General features: G+C 48.8%; 1 protein-coding gene across 1 annotated transcript; it reads left to right on the top strand.

The window, feature by feature from the left end:
- Positions 1 to 9224: 9224 nt before the first annotated feature.
- On the top strand, positions 9225 to 24019 carry LOC141946242 (microsomal triglyceride transfer protein-like). The gene is made up of 19 exons (XM_074875702.1): positions 9225 to 9307; positions 9381 to 9502; positions 10653 to 10834; positions 11040 to 11183; positions 11716 to 11823; positions 12474 to 12590; positions 14240 to 14379; positions 14643 to 14796; positions 15474 to 15631; positions 16201 to 16366; positions 16807 to 16914; positions 17044 to 17256; positions 17370 to 17584; positions 18204 to 18301; positions 19383 to 19504; positions 19932 to 20159; positions 20469 to 20593; positions 20891 to 21061; positions 21346 to 24019. Exons 2-19 carry the CDS (start codon positions 9436 to 9438, stop codon positions 21491 to 21493), a joined length of 2664 nt encoding a protein of 887 aa, XP_074731803.1. The 5' UTR covers positions 9225 to 9307; positions 9381 to 9435; the 3' UTR covers positions 21494 to 24019.
- The last annotated feature ends 2800 nt before the right edge of the window (positions 24020 to 26819 follow it).

The raw sequence follows: 26819 nt of genomic DNA, 5'->3' as shown, positions 1-26819 counted from the left end.
GTTCAGGAAACCACCTGATGGCAAGCAAGAATAAAGCAGGTAAACAAAGAAAACTAGCCACTAAAATTGAACAGAGGAAGCAGCAGCCAGACTGCCAGTTTTTTCTATAGTGTTTCTCCCAAAACACTGTGTTAAAAAGTTAATGTTGTGTATATTTTTTAAAAGAAGAGGAGGAACAGTAAAATATCAATTAATATACCAGTGATGCTCCAATCTATTTCTGTTCTCTTCTTTCACTTGGACTATCTCTGAGAATTTTTTTTTTTTTTCACATTGAATTTAAGCAGAAACAGAAGTGATCTGGCTCCAGGCTGGTGATATTCCACCACCCAACCTGCAATAAGGGAGCTCATCCCCTCCACAGTTATGCAGCTAGATCCCAAAGTACTAAGCAGCAGCCATTAGCTTTTTTTATCATCTACAAGAAAAAAGCTGCTGGGGACGACCATGCTTCAGGCACATCAGTGGGATTGCATGTGTACAGCACACTAAGCTCAGCTTATGCCTTTTCCTCTGCATTGTTGGGTTTAGGTCAAACCAGACATTTCTTGAAGGGACTGGCCCTACATTGATCAAAGGACATGTTGGCTATCCACATCAGGTGAACAGCTTCTGTCCACACTTTACACTGTGGATCTAGCCTAAATGGACCATTTTCCAAAGTAATTCAAGTGCCTTAATTTCACTGAATGCAGGTTACACAAAATGGCTTTTAAAGAAACCTAGCTTAATACACTACATTTATAAACAACTACTGGGCAACACTTCTTCCCTCCCTCTAAATGTTATTTTTTGACCCTTAAAGAAGCATAGCAAAGATCTTGTTAAGCAGCAGCTTACTAAATCAAGAATTCAAATCAATAGCATAGGCATAGCCTGATTTAAAAACCTATTTTAAAACTAAATTAAAAAGCAGTTGCATTGCCAGCTGACAAGATTAGAAAGGTTTCCCTAGCAATTGTTGAGATTACAAACTAATGAACCATGCAGAAAGAAGATGGAGCACAGAGGGGGGCGGGGGGGGAGGGGAACGTATGTGCATTTACACTGTTGGTTTTTAGTAAATATGGTCACATCTCAAGGATTTGTAGAAAGCATTATAACCTTAAGAAATGAAAAGTTTCCTGGATATTTTTCATTTCAGCAAGTGCTTTACACTAGCCTAAGGAAGCCCTCATCGGTGCCAAAGCCCAAAACAAAAGCAGGAGAGGGACATTAAAATAACAGCAAGGTTGATTGCTTTGAGCAAAGGGAGCAGGATGGGGTCCTCAAAGCCAGACCTTCATCCACAGCCCCCAAAAGGTAGAAAAGCAGGCATACACCAGAGCCTTAACTGGGGAACTGGACCCTCTAGTTCAGCTGGTATCAGGGGTTTATAGGGAAAGAGCAGGGGTCTGAAAAACAGGACCTGTGAGGTGAGAAAGGAAGGAAATAGGGCTGCAGCAGAGGTAGCTTCAAATTCCTCTCAAAGAAGAAAAGAAACAACTTTCCATGTCAGTTGGGGCTAGGGTTAGAAGTAATAAGATAAAATTGCAGCAAGATGAGGCATCTTTATAGCAGTAAAACACTAGGATAAATTCACTATAGAAACTGAGAAATCTCTATCAGCAGAGGCTCTTTACAAAGTGGTCAGACATTCGTCATGGTGAAGGCAGACACAAGGAAATGGGCCCAGCGACCTCTTGAAGTCAATCCCAGCCCTATTTTCCCACAATTGCACAAAATATCATTGTGCATTAACACAGCAAAGTCTTTTCTACAGCTTATCAGGCCTCGGGAGACCTCAAAATTGAGATGTAAGCCCAACTCCTACCACTTTGCTGTGCTCAGGCTCTCTCCCCCGCCCCCAACCCCATCTATTGAGCCTCCCTAGAGGTAGCTATGGTGAGCACCCAACAACTCATAAGGAGCCAAGCCCAGGGGTTATTTCACAGCCCGTTTCAAGACAAAAAAAGAGGCAGGCTTTACTGCTGCACTAAGAAAGGCAGCCTAGCAACCTCCACACAATAAAGCACAAAGTGCACAGACAGTGCCTTTCAAACGCAGGGCTTGCAAGCCTCTCCACAGGGTTGGTGGAGAGTAACTCTTTTTATATGTCTCATAACAGACTCATCACTGGCGTTGACTGCTTTCCTCCACCCAGGTAGCACAGTCTAAGTTTTCTCCTGGGAAGCAATTGCCTAAAAGACAGGCTGGGAAGAAAGCACTTCTTACTGCCAGACCCAACTTATGTGAATTATCATAAAAAGGGCAGGTCCAAGACCAGAGCAGCATTAAAAAAAAAAAAAAAAAGACAGATTCACAAGTAAAATAGCTCCACACCTTTCAAAGCCCAATATTTACTGTTACTACCTGAGCATGTTTGAGTTTTTTCCACTTGTTTTTGAATATTGTGTTTTTAAACAGGTAACACCAACACCAGTCAGATACTTTCCTGTCCTTGCTCACAGGGCAGGCAATGGGCTGCTTTGCAGGAATATATATCATCTCCTAAGATATTTGTCTTGTAGAAAAAAAGAAATTTGCACAGTATTGCTCCTGTTATCTCATTGTATTTACATGATAATCTCTAGTGGCAGTGTCAGACCTCAGATGCTCAATATACCTGGCCTAACAAAAAATTATTGCACAGCAAAGTCACAGGATACATCCCACCCACCTACCTCAGAGACCAGTGTAAGGGGAAGCAGGAGGAAGAGGTAGATGTTTTGGGAACAATAACAGCTCCTTGGAAGATCCATGGCCCCATACAACACAGGGGAATGAGCTAGATTTACCCAGTACAGGTAGTGCCCTCAGCAGCAGGGTCTGTCTGGAAGCATCCAAAGCTGAGTCTTTGTAAAAGGCTCTATCAGGGCTCCCCAGCACATGAAGCAGATTCAGATCCATTCAGGAACAGCAGATACAAAGCAGGTATCAAAGCTATACCACAGGCTGAGAAACCCATCCAACCTGGGGGTTGAGCTTAAATATACTCCTGGGCTCATGGGTGTAGGTGGAGGCCCCAGGTGAGGCCCCTTAGGGCCATTAAGGCTCATTAGGACCCTCAGCTTTACACTGGACACACTTGGCCAGTATGTCCCATACGACCCCAGAGCACCTGGACCATACCTGCTCCTCCCCATCTAACAGATACTGCAGGAAAGGCTCCTTCTGTGTTAAAGCATGGCTTTTGGCACAAAGAGAGACTGCACAGGTTTATAAGCACAAAAATTAGAAAAGCATGAAGGAAGCACCCATCAGGAACACTTGGATGAGTGTTTAGAAACTGTTGCATGACTGTATTTACCTCTAATCACTCTAATGAAGGGCTGCACACTTTTAGAAGAGAGTATCATAATCTGCTCCCAAGGAGCTCCAAGAGGCTGCAGAAGACACTCCTTCAAGCTTTCTCCATTATCTCCATGATTTCCCATGAAGGAGTCGCCTCCAGCCTGAAGGAGAGAGGCAATGCGTAGTCCTAGCTTAGATGAGGAATGAACAGTTCAGCTTCTGCACCTGATAGTTGAGCACCAGCCTTGTTGGTGACCTTTGCAGGATAGCAGCTCAGCTGCTGTGTAAGCAAACAATGCATCAGTGGTCACCCTGTGGGAGAGCATGGACTTTACATTTGAAACATGTGGTTGTAAAGGCAAAATCAGGGGCTACCAGGTCCCTTTCTCCACCTGGTAACTTTTCCTGCCTGTTTGAGCTGAAATGCCTCTGAGCCACAGAAAGACACTGTCAGATTTCAGAGGTGTCACTTGTCTCCCGATGCACTGTGGGGAGAGCATCTTGGGAAGGGCTATTCTGGTGACAGACGAAGGTCCATCAACTTCTGCTGGCAGCAGAGGCCACATAATCTCGGTCAAGACCTGCTGCATCACCTCCATGCTTCCTAATCAAGTACAATTACCATGTAAATTAAACTAGGTACACCACCATTAAATTTCATCATGCCTTTAGCTTGGTTTGCTGCAAGCAACCTGAGTAGAAGCACTCCAATTAAGTGGAGCAAGGTGGACCTTCAGTCAGAGAAGGTCCTGTCCTGCCTGCCCGCTGCCTCGCTCCCCACACCAGCCCAGCTCTCTACCCAGCTCTTTCTCTAGCAGGGTGAGGGTTTTGTTTCACCCATCCATGGGAGGGCATCAGACAGAGCTTCTCCCCCCATCCCCAACTCTGGTGTGCCACCAGCTTAGGGGTGTGACAGTATGCAAGGACAGGAGGCTAAAAAATGAGTGGAGATGTCTCTGCTCAGGGCTTTTGGAGTCTTATGAGTGCCATCAGTACAATTATGTGGGAACTGCTCATGCACCTTCAGTTTTTGTCTTTTCTCTTAGAGGGAAGAACTTAGGGAGCTTGTTGGCAGAGTCAGTGCTTTCTCTACCACATTGCAATGACAAAAAGGGAGGTGGCAAGGCAGGAAAAGAGGGGAGGTCTTATGGGGGCTTTGTGGCTGAAGGTCATTTAGAAGGGAAGAAAAAAATAGAGGATGCAACAAGGAGAAAAAGCTGAATGAAATTCAGTCAGAGGCTGCTCCATCACTTTTATAAGTTTTGGGTTTTGGGGTGGTTTCAAGACTTCAAGGATTATTGGGAATCTCCCTAGGACAAGGGAAGTTTAAAAGAGCACCCCACTCAGGGTGAGAGGCACAGCTGGAGAACTCCTGCTCCCCGATCCAGGCTTTGAGCTTTCCCATCCAAAATCTTGAGTGCATGCAATATGCATCCCTTTAGCATGTACAAACCCATAGGCACTGGATCCCTGCGAACCCCCTCCCTGCGGCGCTGGAAACCTGCCTTCAGCACTCAAAGCCAATGCCTTCAGCAACAAAAACAAAGGGGCTTGAGCCAAACCAAGAACTGGTTTGACACAGCCATTTTCCCATTCTTGAATGACGAGCCCAGTCCTGCCTCAGCACACAGCTGAGCTGACACGGTCCCAACTCCAACATCCCAGAGAGCAGACCAGGATTTATCAGTGGCTGCAGATGAAAGGCAAGGAGGACCACAGGAGAAAACCATGGAGGACCACAGGGCATGGAAAAGCTGATATGGGGCAGGAGTGAAGGGACTCGAGCAGAAGCTTGGAGGGAAGACCTCTGAAAATACGGAGCAAAGCACAACACAACACTCAAGGAAGGGCAAGCTGTCCTCCCCTTACAGCAGCAAGAGCTCATGGTAAGGAAAAGATGTTGAAGTGGCCAGAAAAGTGCTGGGACTGAGGTAGCTGTGACAGACAGACAGGCAGACAGCAAGACCTGCTTTCACAAGCTTCTGGTCCAAAGTAGGAAAGATGCATGGCACTGAATGGAATGTAAAGCCACTAAAGGTTTTTATAACATATCATCTGCTGTGTGTAGCAACACTGAAGAATTTTGCCTGGTTGTTCTTGCGTTGCTGAATATCTTCCAGCAAAGCCGTCCTGGCTTTGAGGTTACCGAGGGATGGAGCATCCCCTGGTTCTCTTGGAAGTTTGCTCCACTGTGAATCACCCTCACTGCTAAGGGGACCTGCTGCAGGATGTCCTGGTGTCCCTCAGGACAATGACTCTTCCCCTGCTCTGGAGGTGCAGCCTGCATCCTTTGCACTTTTCCACTGAGTCACCCTGTAAAGATTTACCCCCGGGGCCTGTTATGTACTCTTTGTTATCTCCTGCTTCCCCCTCTGGGCTATCTGCATATTTTATCAGCAGGTTGTTTTCTACTTACTTCCAGGTCTTTCCTAAAAACTCCTAAATAATAAGAGGCCAGAGTGGGTGCATAACTAAAGATCACATGCAAAAAATGGGGAAGGAACAGAACCCTTAAGGAGTCTTTCTGTCCACCCTCCCATCTGCCTCAGGGTGATCAGATACTGAAACAAGAGCTGGAAAGTCCCCAGCTAGCCAAGAGCTGTACTGGAAAAATCCTGAGATGGTGCAACAACCTTCCCAGTTCAGACCCCAGCACGTAGCCTCCAAGCCTAGAGACTGGCCACTGGTACTGGTATTCCCCTGGGCAAGGAGAGTTTGGGTCTCGTTATTTCCATGAGAAATATTTCCATGAGAATCCCCTGAAAACACCCATGGGTTGAGGCTTGCAGTCCACGGGCTTTGATGCAACAGTCCTTGTTGCCTCCATCCCACTTTCATCTAGTCAAGCTCAGCCTCTGGGCAGGTAGACCACCCTTTGCCAAAGTCCACCCTGACGTCACACCTCCGTGGCAAGGTCCCTGCGTACCTCTCTGCCCCTGGGGCACGGTGACCTAGTTGCACTGACCGTTCCTGCTCTGCTCTGCCAGTGGGTTTCAGAGCTGCTGCGTCCAGAGCTGCTGCAGCCAGACCCTGTGGTGACTCGGTAGCCAGCCAGCTGGGTGAGGACTATGTGGAGAATAAGGGTTGGGGACCTGGGTGGGGGGCTCAGCATCCCAATGCTGTCCATAAAGCTTGCTACCATGTCATTTCCAAGAGAATTAACAGCACAGTGTCCAAATAAGAAAGTGAAATGATGAAAACATATCCTTGACCATACTATGTTAATTTATTAGAAGAAGATTTGCACTGGCAGGTTGTGCCTGGTTGGAAACAAGAGATCACCTTTCCCTTAGGTGATACACGAAGGACTGGAAGACCACCCAAGATTTCAGCAGCACTGAATTTTTTAGGACCGTGCATCTGTCCGTAGGTTTGCAAAGTTTCATAAGGCATCTTTCCAAGAGCATAACAGCCCCAGATGGGTTTGGGAAGAATGCTTAGCAAATCGGAGGCCTAATAAAAGTCAGTTAAATTTGAAGTGAGCGGAAATTAAAAGTGAAGGTCCAGAAAAGAGGATCAGCTTGTGACACTAGTACCAAAGCTTGCAGAGCAGGTCCAGGGGCCCAAATGGGGGCCTGGGGATACTCTGCTCTGGGGCTCCCCCATGTACAGAGAAAGGAGCAGCATGCTGGAAGAGATGCATCAGGGGATGCTGGTGAAATTAATCTTGCACAAATACTTTATTTCCTCATCTTCTGGTTCAGCTGTGGAATGGATTCAAAGCTCACTGACGTTTATCCTGTCACTTGAGCAGTGAGTGGATGAAAGCACAGGGTATGGGTATCTGCACAGCGATGCTGGGCAGCAGTGCCTTTGCCTAGACCCACAGCCACAGTGTCATACAGTCAGTGGGGAGCAGACAAACACAGCAACACTGAGCAACAGGCAAAGCCATCTGCCCTTCATTTTCATGACCAACACCAGGAATATAAAACATCTGATTTCTTCTGCTTTACTCTTTCAGATTTTCACAGAAACAGAAGCAAGAACCAGGTCTGGAGACCTGGTTCTAGAGAAACTAGGTGAAAACAGGCACTGAAACTCACTGTGCATCCCAGCCTCTCCTCCTGCACTAACAAACCTCCGGGAGTTTTCTCTCCAGGCAGAGAAATTGTCACAGTAACTGGCAAAGCCGCACATCAGAGGGCGGGATTCATTTCAAAGTTACACATCAAAGTCTGAGCTAGGTATTAATTTCCTATATAATTGATGGAGTTAAATAAATACCATCAGAGGGAGATTAATGTCACAGTAAGGCAGTGCCCAAGATAAGCAGCATGTGGCATCCTCCAAAGACACCTCTCTCTTTCCGCTGCCTTTAGAAGGATCCGGGATGGTTGGTTTAGTCCAGAGGCCTGATTCAGGAACCTAGAGATAAATCCCATCCCTGGTGACTTTCCAGCTACATGATTGCTTTCCCTGCCCATTGCTCTCTTGTCACAAGGATGAGATTATAACAGAGGAGATCACAAAATGACAGCAAGACTCCTCCCATGCAGATTTCAAGTGGGAGCTCAGCAACTCATCCCCAGTAGCACAGGCAGCGAATAAACTCCCTTCCTTGGGGGACCACTGGGAAAACTCTGCTGAGTGACTATCACATGGTTTCACCTCTCAAACATCCTGGCAGGTAGCAGTCGGCAGTCCAGAGCTGCCTACAGGAAAGCAGGTTGCAGCTTGTCAGCTTTGTACACCCCGGTCCTGGAAGGACGCAGCAGCCAAGTCTCAATAAGCAAACCTGCCAAAGTTCAGTTCCAGTTTGAGGCCTCCTTATCAGCAGGGTCTTTTTCACAAGCTATTCCTGTTTACCTTTCCTTTCCAGGTAGTGTGTTTAGCTGCAACCAGCAAACACTCTGGGACCTGAGTTATGGGACTTAGACCCTCAACAGCCACTTTGCTCTTCAAAATATTTAATTTTTCCCCACCCTGGCTAAAAGGCTAAAGCTTTCTGTGTTCAGCAGGGCTTCCATCTGTCCCCAGTGTGCTTTGATCTCTCAGTGCACACTGGCCGAGCAGAAGACCCCAGGTCCGTGCATCCCAGGAGGAGAAGCTGATGCCTGCAGACCCTCCCAACTAATAGTGTCACACTCTGTGGGTATGTCTTGAGCAGCTGACTCAAGGATAGCCCTAATGGTCATCACTCAGAAGGAAGCTGTTGAACAAAAAGCTGACAGACCGGCAAGAAAGACAATAATAAAGAAAGGAAAAGGCTTCAATCTAAATATGGGATATTTGTCCCTAAAGACCGTCAGAGGACCAAGTAGAAACACCACATATGGGAAACCTATAGCTGCAGTTTCCCCAAATAGCTCAAAGCTGGATCTGCCCTGCTTTTCAGGTCACAGTAGTGGCCCAAAAGCCCAGTGGTGATGCAGAGCTGAAAGAAGTGCCCTTGAAAATGCCATAACACCAAACCCACTGGGTTTTAGTCCCACTGCAGTATGCAAATCGCTTTCATAATGTGTCTTTGGGAACCAATTAAACTCAGCAATCAGAAAGTTCATGCATGGAAAAAAAATGCACAGCTGATGGGCCGAGGGGTTAGCAGGCTGTGTGGAGCACAATCAGCAAAGCACCCATCTCCTAAACCCCTTCCCATGCTGGTTTGGGAGGAGGGGGGGGCGGTAACAGTGTTCATGGCCAACCCATCGGCAGACTCTCCCCATCCCCCTCCAGCCTGGCCCTTTAAGTAACCTGAGCCTCCAGGCTGCAAATCCCAGTCTCTAACTAAAAGGATGGAAAAGCAGTTTTCCCCCTTCCCCCTTCTGGCTCCTTTCTTTTAAAAGGAACCATTTCTCCCCCTTTCCCTTCTGGTGGGAAGAGATGTTTCACCAATAGACAGAGCAGCTTTCTGAGCATCCCCCTCCGTATCAAGCCTAATTGACAATTTCTTCACCCCCACAATGCTTCTGGCAGTTCTTTTTTGCAGCTTTCCCCCCCCTCCTGCCGGCCTTTGGCAAACCTCAGCTGATTTCCAAACCCTCCGTGGCTGCTGGGGGTTGGTGCAAAGGTTTAATTATTTGCTTTTCCTTGGGTAAGGCGGGGATAGGGAGAAGGTCGGACCCCGTCGCCTGACGCTGCAAATCTTGCCCACTTTTGTTGTATAGTCCCTTTCCCACCCCCCTTCCTTTCCCGTCTCCTGCCCAGCTCCCAGAGCCCACCATGAATCCACAGGAAGTTTTGGGATATGTTTGCCTGCTTTGCTTTTCCTTCATGAGCACAGCAAAAGGTAAGAGACTTTGGGCTGCTTCGGGTCCAGGGACACAATGGGGTCCGGATGTTCCGAGAGGCAGGATGCTCATCCCGGTGCACAAAGAGCCTCCCGGGGCTGGCAACATCTCTCTAGTCGCCAGCTGGGGAGGGAAGAGTTATTGCCACAACTGCAGACAGTCTGAGCATCTCCTGAGGCGAGGAAATTTTTGGGGACCGGGGAAGTCCTCCCTGGGGGGTGAGAAAAACTGTAGACCTAAGGCTTTTTAAACTACACATGGGGCAGAAATATAGAAACTCTTCAGTCTGACTCATGGAGAAAAGCCCCAGGGAGTGAGCTCGATTTCCACCAATTCCTTTATCATTATAACAAAAGTAGCAAAACTATAAAACATTTCAGAAGCCCAGCAAGTGCATCAGATTTGCAGGAGAATTCTGTGTGACTTTAGAAAACAGATTAGACTGGTTATGCCATGGCAAACACATATCTGTATAGGAACAAGATACAGATACAATCATATCTGTATAGGAACAAGAGAACAGACTCCAAATAATTCTAGATAAATAAGATTAAAGCAAGGACTTCTGATCTAAAGCTGCCCCGTCAACTTAATTTTGCCCCATCACAAAGTCAGTGATTTAATTAAGAATTGGCAGTTCTAATGGGAAACACACAATATGAAGAATATGGCCTCTCTTCTGACCTAAATAAAAACGTTAGCATTGCCCCAATTAATGCACAATGCTGAAAAGACACTTCAAGATATCCCTCCTGTCCGTGGGCATGCTCAGGAAACTTTGCTTCGGGTTTAAAATGTGTTTCTCTGGCAGTTTCAGAAAGTCCTGAAGTGCACAAGGAGGGCCCCCACTTTGGCCATCATTTCCACGACAGGACTGGAAATGCAAGCAAGAATCAGCTGTCACCCCAAGAACACCCAAACTGCAGGCACAAATAATTCCCCATGAAAACCTTCCCATGTTCTCCCCCAAACATGTCCTTTATACCTAGTGCTTGGCGTAAAAATGACAGTTCCAGGCAGGAAAGTGATGCAGGTCACAAGCATCCCTGCAAGTCTATGTCCTCCCTGGGATAGAGGAATGCTGGCTGTGGCAGGCGGAGGGACTGAGGTCTGTGACCACGTACCTTCAGCATTTGCATCTTTCCATAGGGGATTTGCAGCCACTTTCTTTCCAGCCTGGGACCCTGTACCAGTACCGCTATTCCCTGGATGTCCAGTTGGTTGATGCATCCACGCCGTCTCCGCGGGGAGCCTGGCTGCGGGCTGAGGCCTTGGTCCAGCTGCACCGGCTCTGGAGGGACCGAGGTGGGGAAGAGCTGCTCCAGGTGCAGGTATGTGAGGTGGTAAATCTATTGCAGCCAGGTACTCCTCCTGGGAGCAGTGATGCTGTCTTCCCTTACCCCCTTCCCTTTCTAGCCCAAGCCACCTGAAAAATGACCTCTGTGACCAGGAGGCCACCGTCTGTAGGTAAAATGCACAGCAGCCTTAGAGCTGAAGTGCTTGGTCACTGCTTTCTGCTGTCTTGTGCTGTCATAGATCCATGATCTGAAAGTCCAACATGAGCCAGATGAGGAAAGGAGCCAGGACAGCACTGGAGGTCCCCCTGAAGAGATTGCACTGAGCCAGGAGGCACAGGCAGAGCTCCAGCAGCCGGTGTTCATCTCCTGGAGCAGCGGGAAGGTCAGCTGGACACCTCCTGGACTTGCTCATGCCCTCCACAGAGCACTCCTGCCCACATTTTCCTAGCTACAAAGCCCATATGAACTCCTGCTCCACCTCTGATTTCTTGTCAGAACACAAGGAACCAGACAGAGTGGCAAATGTAGGAATATATGGTCTCACATGGGTCCAATATGACCCCAGGATCTCCATCGTCCAAAAGGGCTGCAGGCTCAGCTGGAGCTGCATCATCCCGTGTTAAAAGGGCTTCAGTCCTAACCATGGGATATAAGCTCCTTTCTGACTTTCTCCTCTAAGGCTTTGGAAAAACAGGGCGGGGAAAAAAAAAGAAAAAAACGGCACATTTTGTGGGCATGCATCCACAAAACCCATGTTCTTGAGGGATACAGTCCTCCTTGTGAAAAATCTTTGGGTATTTACAGGGTGCCGCTTAGGTTGCAGGGGAGATTCCTTTCAGCAGGGAAGGCAGCAGAGAGCCCGCAGGGCCCCCAGAGCCATCCCTGCAGGCAGACACCACTTCTTGCTCTCCCAGGTCAAAGCCTTCTATGGGGATGAAGCAGAAAGCATCCTGATCTCAAACCTGAAGCGAGGCATCATCAGTCTGCTCCAGCTCCAGCCCCATGCTGGCACTGCCATGGAGGTAGGTGCAGAGCCAGGGCCAGATTCTGCCCAAAAGCCAGGGATCGTGCTGCAGCAAGAGAGCAGGACCCTAAACACAGACCCCAGGTACTTCAGCAGAGGAGGCAAAATTCAGGATAAATATCACAGGCTTTGCTGGTCCAGCTGCCCCTGGGCTGTCAGTGAGAATGACTATTGGGAAGACAGAAGATTTAAAGTAAAATAATCTGTAGATGATTTTCAGGAATGGGCACACTTACAAAATCATCATCTTTCCTGAACAGTAGGAATAGTGGAGTAAAAATATCTACAAGAATTTCTGCCAAGTGGGATTTGCTTTGCCCAGCCCAGCCAGCAAATGGCAGGGAAATCGCTCCCTCCAGAGCTCAATTGATGCTGTAGTGACCTGTGAACATGAAATAACCTCGAAGCCCAAAATACAGGCACAAAGGTGCTGCTGCTGGTGTTAACCTAAATTTGCAAAAGCAAATTTCCTGCCCAGACGGACTTGGAGCGATCCAACACCCCCAAATATGGCCCAGTTTTTATCTTTTTGATTATTTTTCTATTTCTTAGTTTGTCCTTTGTGTCTGTCCTCTACACAGATCATTTTATTCAGGCTCCATCAAAGCCGATCACCCTTAACCATGGCCACTTACATTTGTGTTTCAGGAGGACGTGTCTGGGAGCTGCCAAGTCACATACGCTATGTCCAACCATTCCATCACGAAGACAAAAGATCTCCTTAGCTGCACAAAGCCAAAGTCCGGATTCACCTCCGTAAACAAAGCAAGTCCATTGCTCTCACGGTGGTGGGCTCAGCTTACATTAAGTACAGCAGGGTTGTCCCCAAAAACCTTCTTACAGGTGGGATGAGAGTCCCACTCCCAGCTGGCTCCGGCCTTCTGCACCAGCCTGGGATGGGGCTCCCACTCTTAGACCCACACCCAAAGTGGGATGTACTAACACACCTCAGGAGAAGCGTATGGTTTTGAGGTGGGTAGGAGCAGAAAATACGTCCTGAGTCATCCCATCCCCATCCTTATCATCATTTCTGACCTGTCAGCTAATCCTCCTTGGGAAGGAGGAGATACAGAAATGTTTTCTAGACCTCAGACTCATTAGATTGGGGATTGGGTTGACAGGGGACAGGACCAAAGATGGCTGCTTGTTTCATTTAAAGCAGTAGCCCATGTTCAGCCCTGACAAACAGATGAAACTCTGTGGGTCTTAATGCAGTTACACCTGCTATGATTAAAATCAATGTGTTTTTTAAAATATATAAATTCTACTGAATTCAATATAAAAATGGACATTACTGCACGGAGAGCCCACGGGCTTTGGCAGGGGTCTCAACACCTGGCAATCAAACTCTGAGTGTTCATATAATAAAACTTTCTGGGTCAGAATCATGCCAAACTTACCCAAGAAAGTAACAAACCCTGCATAGCATATTTTTGGCAATAAGGTTTTCCCACAAGCCTGCCGTCTGGATTGAGGCAGGTCTCTCTACTTTGCCTGCATCCATAGCTGCGACAGCAAAATAATGATGCTGCCCAGCTCTATTAAAGGCAAAGCCTATGAACAAAAGCTCTCTATTAAAATAGTGATATTATCATTGCTAACGTCATTTACTGTCAAAAACCACCACTTGCACATGGTTCAGCTCTTCCCGTTCCCCAAGGCCTGCCACGTGCAAGCCCAGCTGCTCCGATAACATCTCCCACTGTGACCGGCGCTCCCCTCACTGGGGCTGGGAGATGAGGCAGAGGTGAAGTCCAGCAAGTGCGTCATTTCTTTCTGAAGGAAAAAATCCAGAGAGCTTCCCCAAGGTCACCATGTAGCACAGTGAGGAAGCCGAGCGTTTTTTGGCATGAGCTCGGTGGAAATTGCCATTGCGTAGCTTTCTCTTTTGCTTGGAGAATGTCCTTGGTGATGCTCGTCAGGATGATGCGGGTTTTGGCATTGAGGGCGATACCTCTTCCCACGCTGTGCAGCTGCACTGTGACAGCTACAGAGCTAGCGCTGTCAAATGGGCCTGAAGGAAGAGCAGTGCTTTGGGTGGCATTTATTTCCAGTTTGGAGTCTCCAGGCATCACCCATGCCAGGCAGGATCATCCCCTGCTCCCCTTTTCTTCTGTGGCTGAGCCAGAGTGACACCACTTCGTAATGAAAATCGCATGGTATCACCAGTCTGTCTCCCCCCACCAGCACACCAGCAAGGACCATCCTTGGGTCCTTGCCTGGTGCTGTCTTCTTCCACACCAGGGAAGAGGTTGGGCTCTTCTGGATTTTCGCTTCCTATATTTTGCAAATTAAGTGAGTGACTTTGTGGACTGGAAGGTTCTTTTGCTGCTAATAGAAGGGAGAGAAATCTCCTGGGGAGAGGGCAAGAGAGAAAAGGTTGCATCATTTCTCTGTGCTTTTCCTTTTTCAAGATTTTTGGAGTCGAGTGGCAGCCCACCAGCAGAAGCCAGTACATGGTGAAAGACAACCTCCTCCAGTCGGTGCTGGCGGAGGAAAGCCACGTGGTGTCTCCAGCCCTGAGGTCCACCACTGGCATCAAAATCAGTTCGAGGTGAGCGATGTCGCCATACCGCTGCCTGATTCATCTGCATCTGCTGGAGTTAAAGTGTTCGCTGCTCGGCTGGCACAGCCTGCACCTGGCAATAAGGAGGCCAGGGTGCAGCAGCTGGGCATGGCACGGAGGGAACACCAGACACCTTTTGACGGCTTCCTCCCTCATCTCCTCCTCCAAACCTGCATGAACCCAACCAGCCTCTGAGCCATGAAGGGTGTAAATGACAAATCACTTCCCAATGGCTTCTTATCCCTCCACAGGCAGCAGCTCCAGCTAGTGTCATCTCAGACGCCTGGCCCGGCAGAGGTGGCTGGCCAAAGCCTCGAGGATGCGCTGTCTGGCATGGAGGAACAGCACCAGCCCCTAGGCATGCCCAGCCTGCCCTTCAGGAGGGTCTGCACCCTCTGCCCGTCGGTCAGTGATGCTACCCACCCCCAAAACTCGCCACATGCTCTCCCCCAAGTTGGGCACTCGGGCAGGCAAGAGAAGGCTGTAGAATTTGGGGTTAAACCTTGGTGGTTTGGAGGGGCTACTTACCACTGTAGAGGCAGGATGTGGCCCCGGGAGCACTGTAGAGCCACAGCCTGACCTGTTACCTCTCCTAAATAGTGTGTAACATTACTACTCATGGTGGAAGGGCCCCTCTGTCCACCAGACATCACTGTGTTTCTGTGATGGGAGAAGTAACCTGGTGCGTGGCTGGCACACCCTGTTGAGTTAAACTCATCACAGGTATGAGGTCAGGAAACATTTCCACCACAGGTCAGGCCAGCAAGGGCAGAGGAGGGATTATTTCTGCCTCCTCAAGTCCTCAGGGCTTTTCACCTAGGAAATCTGGAATTGCCACGACTTTCAGGCACCCGTGGTGCTCGCAGTTTCTCCTGCTCTTTTCCTGGCACATAGCACAAATTGAGGCATTTGGGCTTCAGCGGTGGGGGGTGGGAGGCTGCCGCAAATGCCTGCAGGTAATTGCACGACACCCGTGGGCCCCTCCTGCTCCTAAGTATTTCACCAAGTATAAACACTATCCCATGATTCAGGATCAGGGGTAAAAGAGGCTAAATTCCACCTAACAAACCTCATCTTTTCAGCTGAGAGCCTACCTGAAGGGTTTTGACAGCCAGAGAGTCAAGATGGACACCTCAAAGGCAGCAACCACATGGCAGTTCCAGAGGTTGATCCAGATGCTGCGTGGTGCCAAGAAGAGAGATGTTCTGCAGTTGCTGAGGAGAGCACCCGAGGCGATGATGTGAGACTCCCAGGAGCTTGCCAGAATTGGCTTGCTGTGCATCTAGAGCCCTGGCACATAGGGTCATTCCTGGCCCTGGCAATTAGGGTCATTTGGCGCTGGTCCATAACCATACCTGGTCCAGGCAGCCGTCCTGACTAGTGCAAATGTACTCTGTTTTTTCTTAATGCTTGCTCTGTACAAACACTGCATGGCTTTTTTTTTTTTTTTTTTTTTTTTCCCCTGGCTTTGGAGTGCAGCAAATGCTCTAGCAAGGCTTTCTGCAAATACCATTGGAGATCTGTTATTTACAGACCATCCACCCATGGCCGTAGCATCCATCCCTTGTCAGCGTGGGCGCTGGGGCTGGGCTCCTCTCTGCAGTGAAATACCTACATGTGGGTGACTTCAGAGCAAGAGCCAACCTTCTAGGTTTTCTTAACCCATGAACTGAAGCTCCCATGAGTTTTGAAGCAAGAGGAAGGCATGGAGAAGAGAAGGGAGGATAAGGACCTGCAGAGGGTACCTTGTTTCTTCTCCAGCTCTATTGGTGGGTCGTGCCACTGATGATCTCCCTCTTCTTGCTCCAGCCCCTTTGTCGTGGAGGCGGCAGTGGCCGCACAGTCCGTGGCATCCTTGGCGGCTCTCTCGGACTTTCTGGATTTCAGCAAGGACCCCAAGTCCCTGCTGGAGAAGTTTCTCTATGCAGCAGCTTTCTCTCCCCGGCCTTCAGGAGATCTTCTCTGCCTGGTCTTAGTAAGTATGGTTATTTCTCTCCCTCCCTGAGTCCAGGATGAATCCTCACTCCATTTCAGCCAGGAAGGAACAGCCAACATATTTTCCTGAAAAAAGAAAATATGTTTCTGTAGAAATAGATCTTCCTGCTTATAGGAGTGTTTTATGTGCTTTTAATGGGACACTGGTGATGGGAGTAGATGTTTCTCAGCGGAAAAGTGTTCAGAAGACAGTGCTTTATGTCAGTGCATTACAGATAAAAGCTTAATTAAAAACCACTGTGAAAATCAGTATTTTATCCAATTAAACCATGCATTCCCTCCTTCAAAGCAGGTAAGAACTAATTTTTCCTTTTTAGGTAGATGCTTTGAGATAAGAGGTAAAACACACTCCTCCTCTTTTTCCCCCCTTTTTTTTTTTTTTTTTTACCTATTTCCTAATACCCTTCTCCCGGCACCCAGGACAAGCTGGATGGGAAGCAGCTGGCCCCCGAGGTCCGGGAAACGGGGATAGTTGCCGTGGGCTCTCTTGTTGGCAAGCTGTGCCGGCAGAAGCTGTGTGGGCTGCAGGTGGGTCCTCTGCAGACCTCCGTGCTTGGCTTTTTCAGACCCCCTCTACCTCCTCTGGGAGTGCCCAAAATGTCTCATGCCCCTCTCCTCATTGTCCTTCTCTTCTGCCCTCCTGCAAACCCCAAACAGGAGGTGGAACGTGGGGTGGAAACCATCCTCGCGGGGCTGAGAGATGCTGAGGAGGAGTCCAAGACAGTCATTTACCTGCTGGCCTTGGGTAACGCAGTGCTCCCCAAAACCATCCCCACACTCCTGGACCACGCCGAGGAGGGTCCCGCCACTGTCACCACCGCAGCCATCTCTGCCCTGCGGCAATTCCCCACTCAGCACATCTCTGACAAGGTACAAAATGAAGCTGATGAGGCTTGGTACTCCTCTTCCCATTCAAAGCCAAGACATTAGGGTGCAAACAAAGCCACCCTAACAACACCGTTTTAATTGCCCTCCCACACCAGGTGAAACAAGCAATGAGGAGGATTTTCCACGAGACGAGGAAGAGCTATGAAAAAACCTGTCGCCTGGCTGCTGCAGAAATCCTCCTAGATAACGAGCCCTTGCCCATGGATGTCATCAACATCCTGCTGGCTGCCAGCGAGCTGGAGACAGAGATGGCAATGTTTTTGCTGCTGAAGGTCCAGAACAACCTGCATGCTGACCACCACCCAGCAAGGTGGGTCTGGAAGGGAAGGTTGCATTTTCCCCCCTAGCTCTACATCACTTTTTTCTCCTTCTCCACACTCCAGCTGTGGCTTTTGACCCAGCGTGCCTTTAAAGCGTGCTAGCATCGCTTCTTGGAGCTGGCATTAGGGCTGCCTGGAGATTCCCAGCTGCAAGAGGAAGAAAACAGCAGGGCTGCTAATACAGATGACAGCCAGCCGGCTGAAACCTGGCGTCCCTCTTTGTCCTGCCCTGTGGCAGCAGGACCCAGGCTCACGGCTTCAACAGAGTCCTTGGAGGCCAAAGCTCTGGCTCACAGGGCAGTGCACAATTTGTAACTGCATTAATCTCCTTATCTGCACAAAAAAACACTAACATTTTTCAGAGCTAAGCAAAAGCTGCACAGAAATATCTGACTGGTTTATTCTAACAAACCAGAGGAGAGGGAAATTCCAGGGCAGCCCACATCTGTTCGTTTCCTTTTTTGCTCACACTTCTCTGGACAGTCAGCAACCAAGAGAAATACTTTGGAAATTTATATTTCCTTCTTTGTACAGCCTTCTGTAATGACCACTGACATTTTCCCTTCCTCCCCTCCCAGTGCTGACATACCCTTTCCCTCTTGCTTCCAGGAAGATAATGAAAGACATCATGAGAGACCCACGGATAAATAATTACAACCTCTTCTCGAAAGCCGGCATCTCCTCTTCTTTCTCAGGACCTCTGACAGGTGATGCCATGGAGGACACTGATCCCTTGGTCCCCTCAAACAACTAAAGGAGGGGCTGGTGGGCAAAGCTTTCAGAAGAGGCCTCGACTTTATAGAAATGTCCCAAAATCTCAGTGTGAGGTTTCTGAGCAAGTCCCCCGGCACCAGCTGAGGCTGGCTTGTTGCCATCAGCTGACTTTATATATAGGTATATACCTTTCTCTGACACCCCTACAGCAGGAGGGCTGGGCTGTGCCACATACTTTTCCCAAATCCTTCTATTTTGAAAGAGGAACTTCAGCTGGAGATGAAGCCAATGGTAGATTGTAGGTGTGAGTTTCTGTGCTTTTCCTGATAAGTCAAGATATTTACCTCCATTCCTCAGTTCCTTGGGTATTTTTAATAAGCTCTTCAAAGAGGAGAATCCTCGTACTGAGACAGAAATCATCAAACTTCAAAGAGACTGCAACAATCAATGCTTGATAAATATCTGCTTAAATCTTTGCCCCTCAGCTCTCATTTCTGTCCCTCTTCAAATTATCTCAGTCTGGCCTTGTAGGGTAGAGGGAAAATAGCCAACACCTGGAAGAAAAACACTGTAATGCTAAATCCTTTGATTATTGCAAGAATGGAAGGAGATAGTGCAGAGAAGCTTTCCCCTCTGAATAAGTTAGCTTTATCAGATATTTAATGGCTAACATATGAGATCTGTGTGGGTCAGCCACCCTGACCATAGATGGACACAGGACTAGCCATACAATCTATTGAGGAAGCTTACAAATTACCAAGGAGCTCTCAGGATCCTGCTTTTAGACATGCCTAGTGACCTCCCGGTTTGGGCAATCAATCTAGACAAGCTCTATTAAGAAACTGCCCTGTCCTGCTGAGCACTGACTTGGTGGCACTGGGCGCAGGGGACGCACTTGCCAGGATCCCAGCCTTGCACATCCTACCTACGGGCTCTTTATTTTCTTGCCAGCCTTCATCCCCTGACGCTGCTCTCACAGCATTTATGGTTCACCACTGTTCAGTGACTCACTCACAAAAAGAGGTGGGCCAGGCACTGCCTGGTGATGCTTATGGGTGTCTCTCTGCTTTTCAGTCACCCAGGACCTCCTTTCTACCTTCGGGCTGGACCTGCTGTTTTTGGAGGGTGGCTTCCTGAGGAAGAGTGTCTCTGACTTCTCGCTGCTCAGCCACGGCCGGCGTCTTCGCGCAGCTCAGGTGTGCTGGTGGGAGAGCAGCTGGGGAGCAGGAACATGGAGGGGAGTGGCAGCACTAACCCAGCAGCGACACTGCCAAGTCTGTGTCCCCTCTTAACCTCCTTGTGGGGCTTGACCTCACCTTTCCACTCGGGGTGCCCCATGTCAGAAATACATAAACACACATCAGCCATCACCGATGTGAGGCCAGACAGACCTGTTCTGAGGAGACCCCCCTGCTCCCCCAAAAACCAGGGGAGACAACACTGCTGCTGCAACAGAGCTTAGGGATAGCTTGGATGCTGCACCCAGCCCATTCTGTCACTGTCCTGCACTGTGCCTACGCAAGGGTTGGACAAGTACAGAGACTCAAATAGTGTTGCAGGGCACAAAACAGACTCTCCAGCTTTGCTCCATGTGGCTTATACACCTCCCCTGCTGTGTTTTAGGTCACTATTGAAGCACAAGGGATGGAGTCGATGTTGGGAGAAAATGTCTTGGAAGGGGAAGAGGAGCCAGAGCTCATGGCTGGGATGTCTGCCATCTTCTTCGATGTTCAGCTGCGGCCAATCGTCTTCTTCCAGGGATATACAGACTTAATGGCCAAGGTCCTCTTAAGCAGTGGAGAACCCACAAGCGTGGTCAAAGGGAACCTCCTGCTGATGGACCATCACCAGGTAATGGTTGGGGGAGTGACCTGCTTCTATGCCACATCCTAGTGAATTCCGCAGCATGAGCCAGTGGATTTTTTAGGTACATTACTCACTGCAGATACAGATCTAAGAGCAAGGTGGCACTGCCAGATGTCTCTTGGGGTTGGTAAAACAGGAGTATGGCTGGATCTGCCATGGAACATACGTGGCTGGAGTTCCTGCCATGCCAGCCCAGCTGCAGGGTTGGGATAGGCCACAAGTCACTACTGGTACCAGCTGCTCAGCCAAGAGCAGTGCCCAGTCACAGCAAGATCTGCCTTCTGCATCTTCCAGGTCATTCCTCTGCAGTCTGGCCTCCAAGTGACCATGAAACTCCAGGGTGGGCTGGGGCTTGACATTTCAGCCAACATGGACGTAAGCATTTGGGAGCAGGAACTGAAAACCAGCATCAACACAAGGTCAGCGGGTGGGAAACTGCTTGGCTCTGGGGATCGGGGGGTACCTGGGGGGCTCAGCACCCAGCACAAGGGATGCTCCATCTTAGGCTGGCTTTCCACAGCCACCTGCTCTTCTTCTGCTGGGTCCAGCCCTTCCTGGCGGACAGGTTGGGTAGGGGTCTGGCGGACACTGGTTTACACACTCCTTTTCCATGGCCAGACCTAAAATTAAGATGCTATGGGGTTTCTTTGGTGCCAGTGCATGCCCAGCACGGGGCCATTGCTCGGTGTCCAGATCCATGTGCTTCTCTCTTGCAGGGGAAGCCTTGCCGTTGATTTCCAGGCAGAACTAGATGCCCCTTTCCTCCAAGCCACCCTGAGAAACCAGATGGAGGTGGAGACCTCAATCCACTTTGACACCATGCTGAGGTTTTCCGGCAGCCCAGTGCTCATGTGCCTGCAGCTAAGAGAGGAGCAGGTTCCATACAGGTAGTCTTTGAATATAGTCAGATACTATAGAAACATCATTGACGTGCTTGAGATAAAGGAGGACTTCTTGGGGAGAGGAGGGAATTAAAATGGTTGCACATCTATTGAACAGGGTGGGTTGAAACCAGCAGGGATGGGGGAAGGACACTGCAAGTTCATGGCGACATGGATGGAAGCACCATGCCTAGACCATCAGGAGATGGTGAATATGCTGGTCTGGGAGGAGGATAAGGTCCACCAGCACCACAGCGTCCTGACCATCTTGCTGTCATCTTTACCCACAGAGAAATCTTCACAGTTTCCAAGTCTGCTGGGAGCCAGAGTAGCACCACTCGAAAAGGGAGGCAGGGCATCTTGCCCGGGCGGGAGTTTGCCTTGCACCGAGCCAACTCCAAGGTCTGCAACCTCCTGCTGACAGCAGAAGAAGAATAGGGGAGTTAGAGCCCTTTGGGACTGGATAACTGCCTGCCACGCACCCCAGTTCTCTGTGAATGCGATGTGAACTGTCAAGGGCTCCAACTCCTCCACAACCATCTTTTAATAAGAAAAGTGCTGCAATAAGGACATCAGTAGAGACCACAACAGCAACTGCTGCAAGACAGCCAGATGTACCCCTTGCTTGGGGTCAAGGAGCCAAACCTGCCCTCCCCAGCCCAATGACTGAGATTTCCCCCCACCTGAACTCCTGCTTCATGAGGAAGGGCCTGCTGAAAGCCAGCCTGGTCCTTGTGAAAAACAGCATTATTTTGCAAATTAACAAGTTTCTCAGAGCCCAAGCAACTCTTCTGTAAGCCTATACCCCAAAATGTCATGTTTTCCCCCCATCTATTGAAGCAGTCAGGAGGGAGCACATCTGCAGCCAGCAGGGAGGATGTTCCCCACGGAGGGAGTCAACGACCCTCCTTTGACGCACAGTTTTGCAGCTGCCAGATAGTCCAGGAACATGGCAAACATTATTTCTGGAAGAGGTGTTGGGGTTTTAAATTATTTTTTTTAATGCAACCACAGAGACATTCACCCCAGGATAATCCTCAGGGAGAAAGGCAGAGAAGCAAGATGAAATGCTTCATAACCTGTTGCCAATTATTGTATGTTCTTTCTGGAACAACTGATGGTGTTTGCATTTATTTGCATACAAAGGCAACTCAGCTCCCTCACAGCTTGGTACCATCCTCTTACTACTGGGGGGAATTTGCATTCTGTTGCCACGGATGTGGCTGGTGCCATATCAGGCAGCAAGGGAGAGGGCGGGCCAGGGGGGGGGGGAAACAGCTTGTATTGCAGTGGAGGTTGAAAAAAAAAAAAAAAAAAAGAGCAAGGCAGAGGAACGTGGCCCACAGAGCTTTCCCAAAAACTGGGGAAATGAAGGCAAAGTTAAAACAGATCAGGGGAGAGTGTAGCAAATTGCAAGAGACCCTTCTAAAGAGCATGTGCCAGCAGTCTCAATCCTCATCTTGAAACAGGGAGAACTATCTTGAAGATGGAGCTTAAAAATGTGGGAAAAAACGCTGGAGACCCACCAGCTGCTGGGGGAGGCTGGAAGGAGATGGGGGGACTCAAGCAGGCACTGGCTGAAGGAAAAAAGGAAGAGACATTTGTGTCTCCAAGACATTAAAGCATCTCAATACAGCTCTGCATATCCCCTCATGATGCTGATCCTCAGTGACTGCTTCCTGCTCTCATGTCTACACTTGAATTTTTCCACATGTTTTTCCCTCTAAAACAGGCAGGGCTGCAAGAATCATCCAAGGTCATAAAAAACAGCTCACAATTAAAAACCACAAGAGCACAGGTATTTTAGTGTTTGCAAAGAGTGGATTAAAAAGGTGGTTTGAGATTACCAGGACTCCCAGTATGGGGCAAAGACACTGGAAATAGAGAAATTACTACTCTAACAGGGGTCGTACACAAAGCTGAATCTGAAGTCAGCAATGCCTAGCTGAAGAACCAGATGATTTCAAACCATGGGCACAAGCTGCTAAAGTGTTTGGAAAGTTCTCAGTCCTTCAGGTATTATTTTTTTAATGAGTTATTGGTGGTTCAGTCCATCCTGTAGGGCAAATACAGATGCTGGTTGCCATGGTGGTCAAGAGATCATGTTTGACTGACTGTGGTCCTTTCTGGATTTGATAATCTATCACAGAGAGCTTGGACAAACATTATAAAGCTGTTACTTCAGGTAGACATCCTTCAGGGTGAACACCATTCAACCTAAACTGGAAGAGTTAAGTAGTAGGGTCACACCTCCATCCCATCCCCTCCCTCCTCTTTATAGAAGCCAGCACACGCTAGATGTGCCTTTTGTTGGTGCATGCAGATTCAAAACCCATCTATTAAGAGGTGACTTCTGCCTAGAGCCTCTCGTCTTCGTTTTTGATCCAAAGTTTACATATTAATGGAGAAGCCTCTGGCCTCTCTTATCGCCTGAACAGCAGTTCCCCTTCTCTTTTAATCGAGGCAGCAGATGGAGATAAGATTGCCTTAACCCTACATGCAGGAAGGCAGCGTTCCAGCAACAAAGAGATACAGCAGCTTCCCTTTTCTGCTGATATTTGGGCTCTTTGGGTGACCATTTGTGAAAATTACAATTAGCTTCAAGTAAATATTGTTCCTCTGTTTTGCATTCTCCTCTCAAGTTGGATTGTTATCAGCCACAACCACCAAACACCTCTGCAGCGCTGGAGGGAGGTTCGTAAGGAAAAAGCAGTATTTCTTAATTCCTTTCTCGTAAGAATGTGCCTTTGAAATATTTTTAGCCCTTTTTTTAATTATAAAACATGCTTTTCACTAAAAAAGAGGGACATTGAACATTTTTTTAAAATTATGAGCCTGACAATGTAGCATTGAGTCTCCTGTTTCGGGGGAGGTAAGGAGGGACACTTGTCTAGTTTTCCATATGGAGACACTAAGTATGAGCGCTTTGATTATGTACAGAAATAAATGCCAAGTATTTTTATATTTTCTCTGTTTGACTCTTAACTTTTCTGAACACACAGCTGGGAAGGAGAGAGGCAGAGAGCAGCTCCCATAGCACAGGCACTTCCAGCAAGAACAGCATGGCCAAAGCACTCCAGGGAGGTGCTTTTTAGGTCCATATTTAGGGTGGCCCAGAGACACATAACTAAATGGCCCATCAGGCTGCAAGATGGGGATGCGAAGGCTGCCTCTGCTCCTAGAAACCCCCAGAGTACCGCTAAGGATGATGGCAACCCTGCAAGAGGCTTCCCATAGGGCCAAAGACGCTGCCTTATCCTCTCCTGGCAACTTCTGCAAAGGTATTGGAGACCATCCAAGACTTTGCTTAAAATCAGGGCTTCCCCTGCGCCAAGGCTTTGCTGATTACAGAGCATTCTCACTCAGAGCGGGCCTCAAGGACACAGAGAGTAATTGCCCTGGGACTTGCCCTCGGGTCTGAACAGGAGGATCCCTGCATGACCGTGGGAGGAGGGAACCCGTATCACCCTTGTTGTGTTGCTCAGCTTTCTGTCGAGCTGCTGATAGCAGCTCTGAGTCCCACTTGCTCCCCATCTTCACCCTTTCACCAGGAGCATCCCGTTATTTCCCACTCCTCTGGTCTCACAGTCAGGATTTGGGTTGACTCAAACTATGTTTTACATGCTGATGAGCTGCTATAAGCTCTGCTGACATGTATCACCCCTGTGACCACCTATTGACCTGCACAAGCCTTAATCCCCATCCAAAACTATGCTGCTCTACCAGGTGTTTGGGGAGCACTATTTGGACCCAAAACCTCGCAGCCTCAGCATTTGGTCCTCAGCCAAAGCCAGGAGGCACCCGCCTGCCATTTAGGACATTTTCCATTGCTCTCTTTCCCCCTTCTCCTCCAAAGGAGATTTAGAGAGGCAGATTTGTCATTCAGCTGAGGTTTGCATTGCACAGTCTAAATCAGAAAACACCAGCCCTTACCCTTTGGGATGGGGAGAGGGTATTATTGCTGATGGGTGAGCTGTTACAGCAGATAGAAGATCAGTTTTGCCCTAAACAGTAAGTGAGGTTTGCTCACTACCTGCAGACAAGGAGATATCAGTGTTCAGGGGGTGTGAATATCCCAAAAGATTCTAGTCCAGGTTTTACTTAAATGTTGAGCAACAGCATTACCCTAAATTGGTTGAACTTCTAGTCCTGAAGGACGGTGCTTGTCCTGCCAGAGGGGCCAGGTGCTATAGCTGAGATTGGAGCTGGAAATGTGTTTCTAGCCCCCTTGGAAATGGTGAGGACATTTCAATGGGGATTTTACCACTTTGCATTGCTGCTGGAAGTTTTGTTCTCCTGCTGAACCAGTGAACCCCAAAGTTTCCCAGGTTCCTTCTGGAGACTTTTTTTTCCAGTTCTGGTTAGATGCTCAAACAGCAAAAGATAGCGAAGGGACATGGGCATTTCTGTAAAATCACCCATTTCTTTGGCAATGGCTTCAAACCCTCCTAGAAGGGACATTTCAGCCCCAAAGCCCCAGAGCTGGCAGCATTGCACCCACGGAGCTGGAATGCAGCACCATGTGGGCACCGAGTCACCCCTGTCAAAGGGGACAGAAAGGGTCTTGGCCACAAAGAGGAGAAACGAGCATCCTCCTTCAAAGCTCCATTATTCCTACTGGCTAACTTCATTACAGACTATTTGACAAGAACAACAAGGGAAGAATTAGCTGCTGAAATTCTACTGTTGCGTCCCAAAGCACGGGTTAGAGGCTTTGCATTTCACATTTGGCAGTGTTGTTCTCTCGGGAGCTGCAGGATGTTCCCTGAGCCAGCATCCCTCCCAGGAGGTCCTACACTGAGCTCTGCAGCTAGAAGTGATGGGTTCCCAAAGGGTCCTTGCATCCAGGAGCAGGAGATGGGCATAACTGGGGAGGGTTGGGGGTGCCAGATCTTATTTCTAGTGGTGGTCCTTCGTGCCAGCAACCACCCAGCTCCCAGGGATTTTGCAGGGGGTTAGAGAGAGCACCTGGGAACAGGGCTCCTACCCGCCTCTCCAAAAGTGGCTTTGCATGTGGAGCTGCAGATCAGCAGTGACCTCCAGTGGCTGTAGCCAAAGCCGGTGGAGATGTCAGGCCAAAACCGCTCCACTGTGGCCATGCAGGGGCTGGGTGCACAGCACCCTGCACCCTGGGGTGTCCCACAAGCAGCACCCAAGGTCATGGGACCCTTGCATCAGCAGGCAATGCACTAGGGCTGACCCATGGCAGCCCCTCACCACTCTGAGCTGGGCTCTCATGCGGCAATGCCATCCTCTCCCAGCCTCCAGGTTTGCCATCACAGGCAGTTTTTGATATTTTTCTTTTCCCCTGTAAGTCACCCTATTCCCAGGACATCTCGTACAGCCCTCAGGAGAGAGTATGGGCACCACTCACCAAATGAGGCGATAAAACATTATCTGCCTGTCTATTACAGCTTTCTGCAGAGACAAAACTAACATGAGAAAGCGTGTGCAAAAGTGAGGGGAATGTGTGTGAGAGGATAGACCATCGGCAGGGACCAGCTCTCCCTGGGAGCTAGTGGAGGTGCAGGTTTAAAGCACTGGGGCAGCTCTTTTATCAGCCACTGCTCTCCCCTTCCTAGGCAGCTTGCAAAAAAATGTATTTCCTAACTGCTGGGCCCCAGTGACTGCCCAGACCTCATGAAAAATCCAGAAAAGTGGTTCACAACTCACCAAAGCAGCAGCATAAATCCCAGCACTGAACAGAGAGCTCTAGCAATAGCACATCTCCCACAGAGCTGCAGTTGGGCTACAGCGCACCCCC

The sequence above is a fragment of the Strix uralensis genome, chromosome 7, assembly GCF_047716275.1.
Source record: "Strix uralensis isolate ZFMK-TIS-50842 chromosome 7, bStrUra1, whole genome shotgun sequence".
NCBI lineage: Eukaryota > Metazoa > Chordata > Aves > Strigiformes > Strigidae > Strix > Strix uralensis.
Note: the sequence above shows the minus strand (reverse complement) of the source record. Positions and strands in the feature narration are given on the sequence as shown.

Excerpts from the sequence above, each read along its gene's own strand:
- LOC141946242 (XM_074875702.1), top strand. The coding sequence starts at position 9,436 with ATGAATCCACAGGAAGTTTTGGGATATGTTTGCCTGCTTTGCTTTTCC. Across the intron at positions 11,184-11,715 it reads TCTCCTGGAGCAGCGGGAAG|GTCAAAGCCTTCTATGGGGA; the intron begins GTCAGCTGGACA and ends TTGCTCTCCCAG. Across the intron at positions 17,585-18,203 it reads GCTGACCACCACCCAGCAAG|GAAGATAATGAAAGACATCA; the intron begins GTGGGTCTGGAA and ends TCTTGCTTCCAG.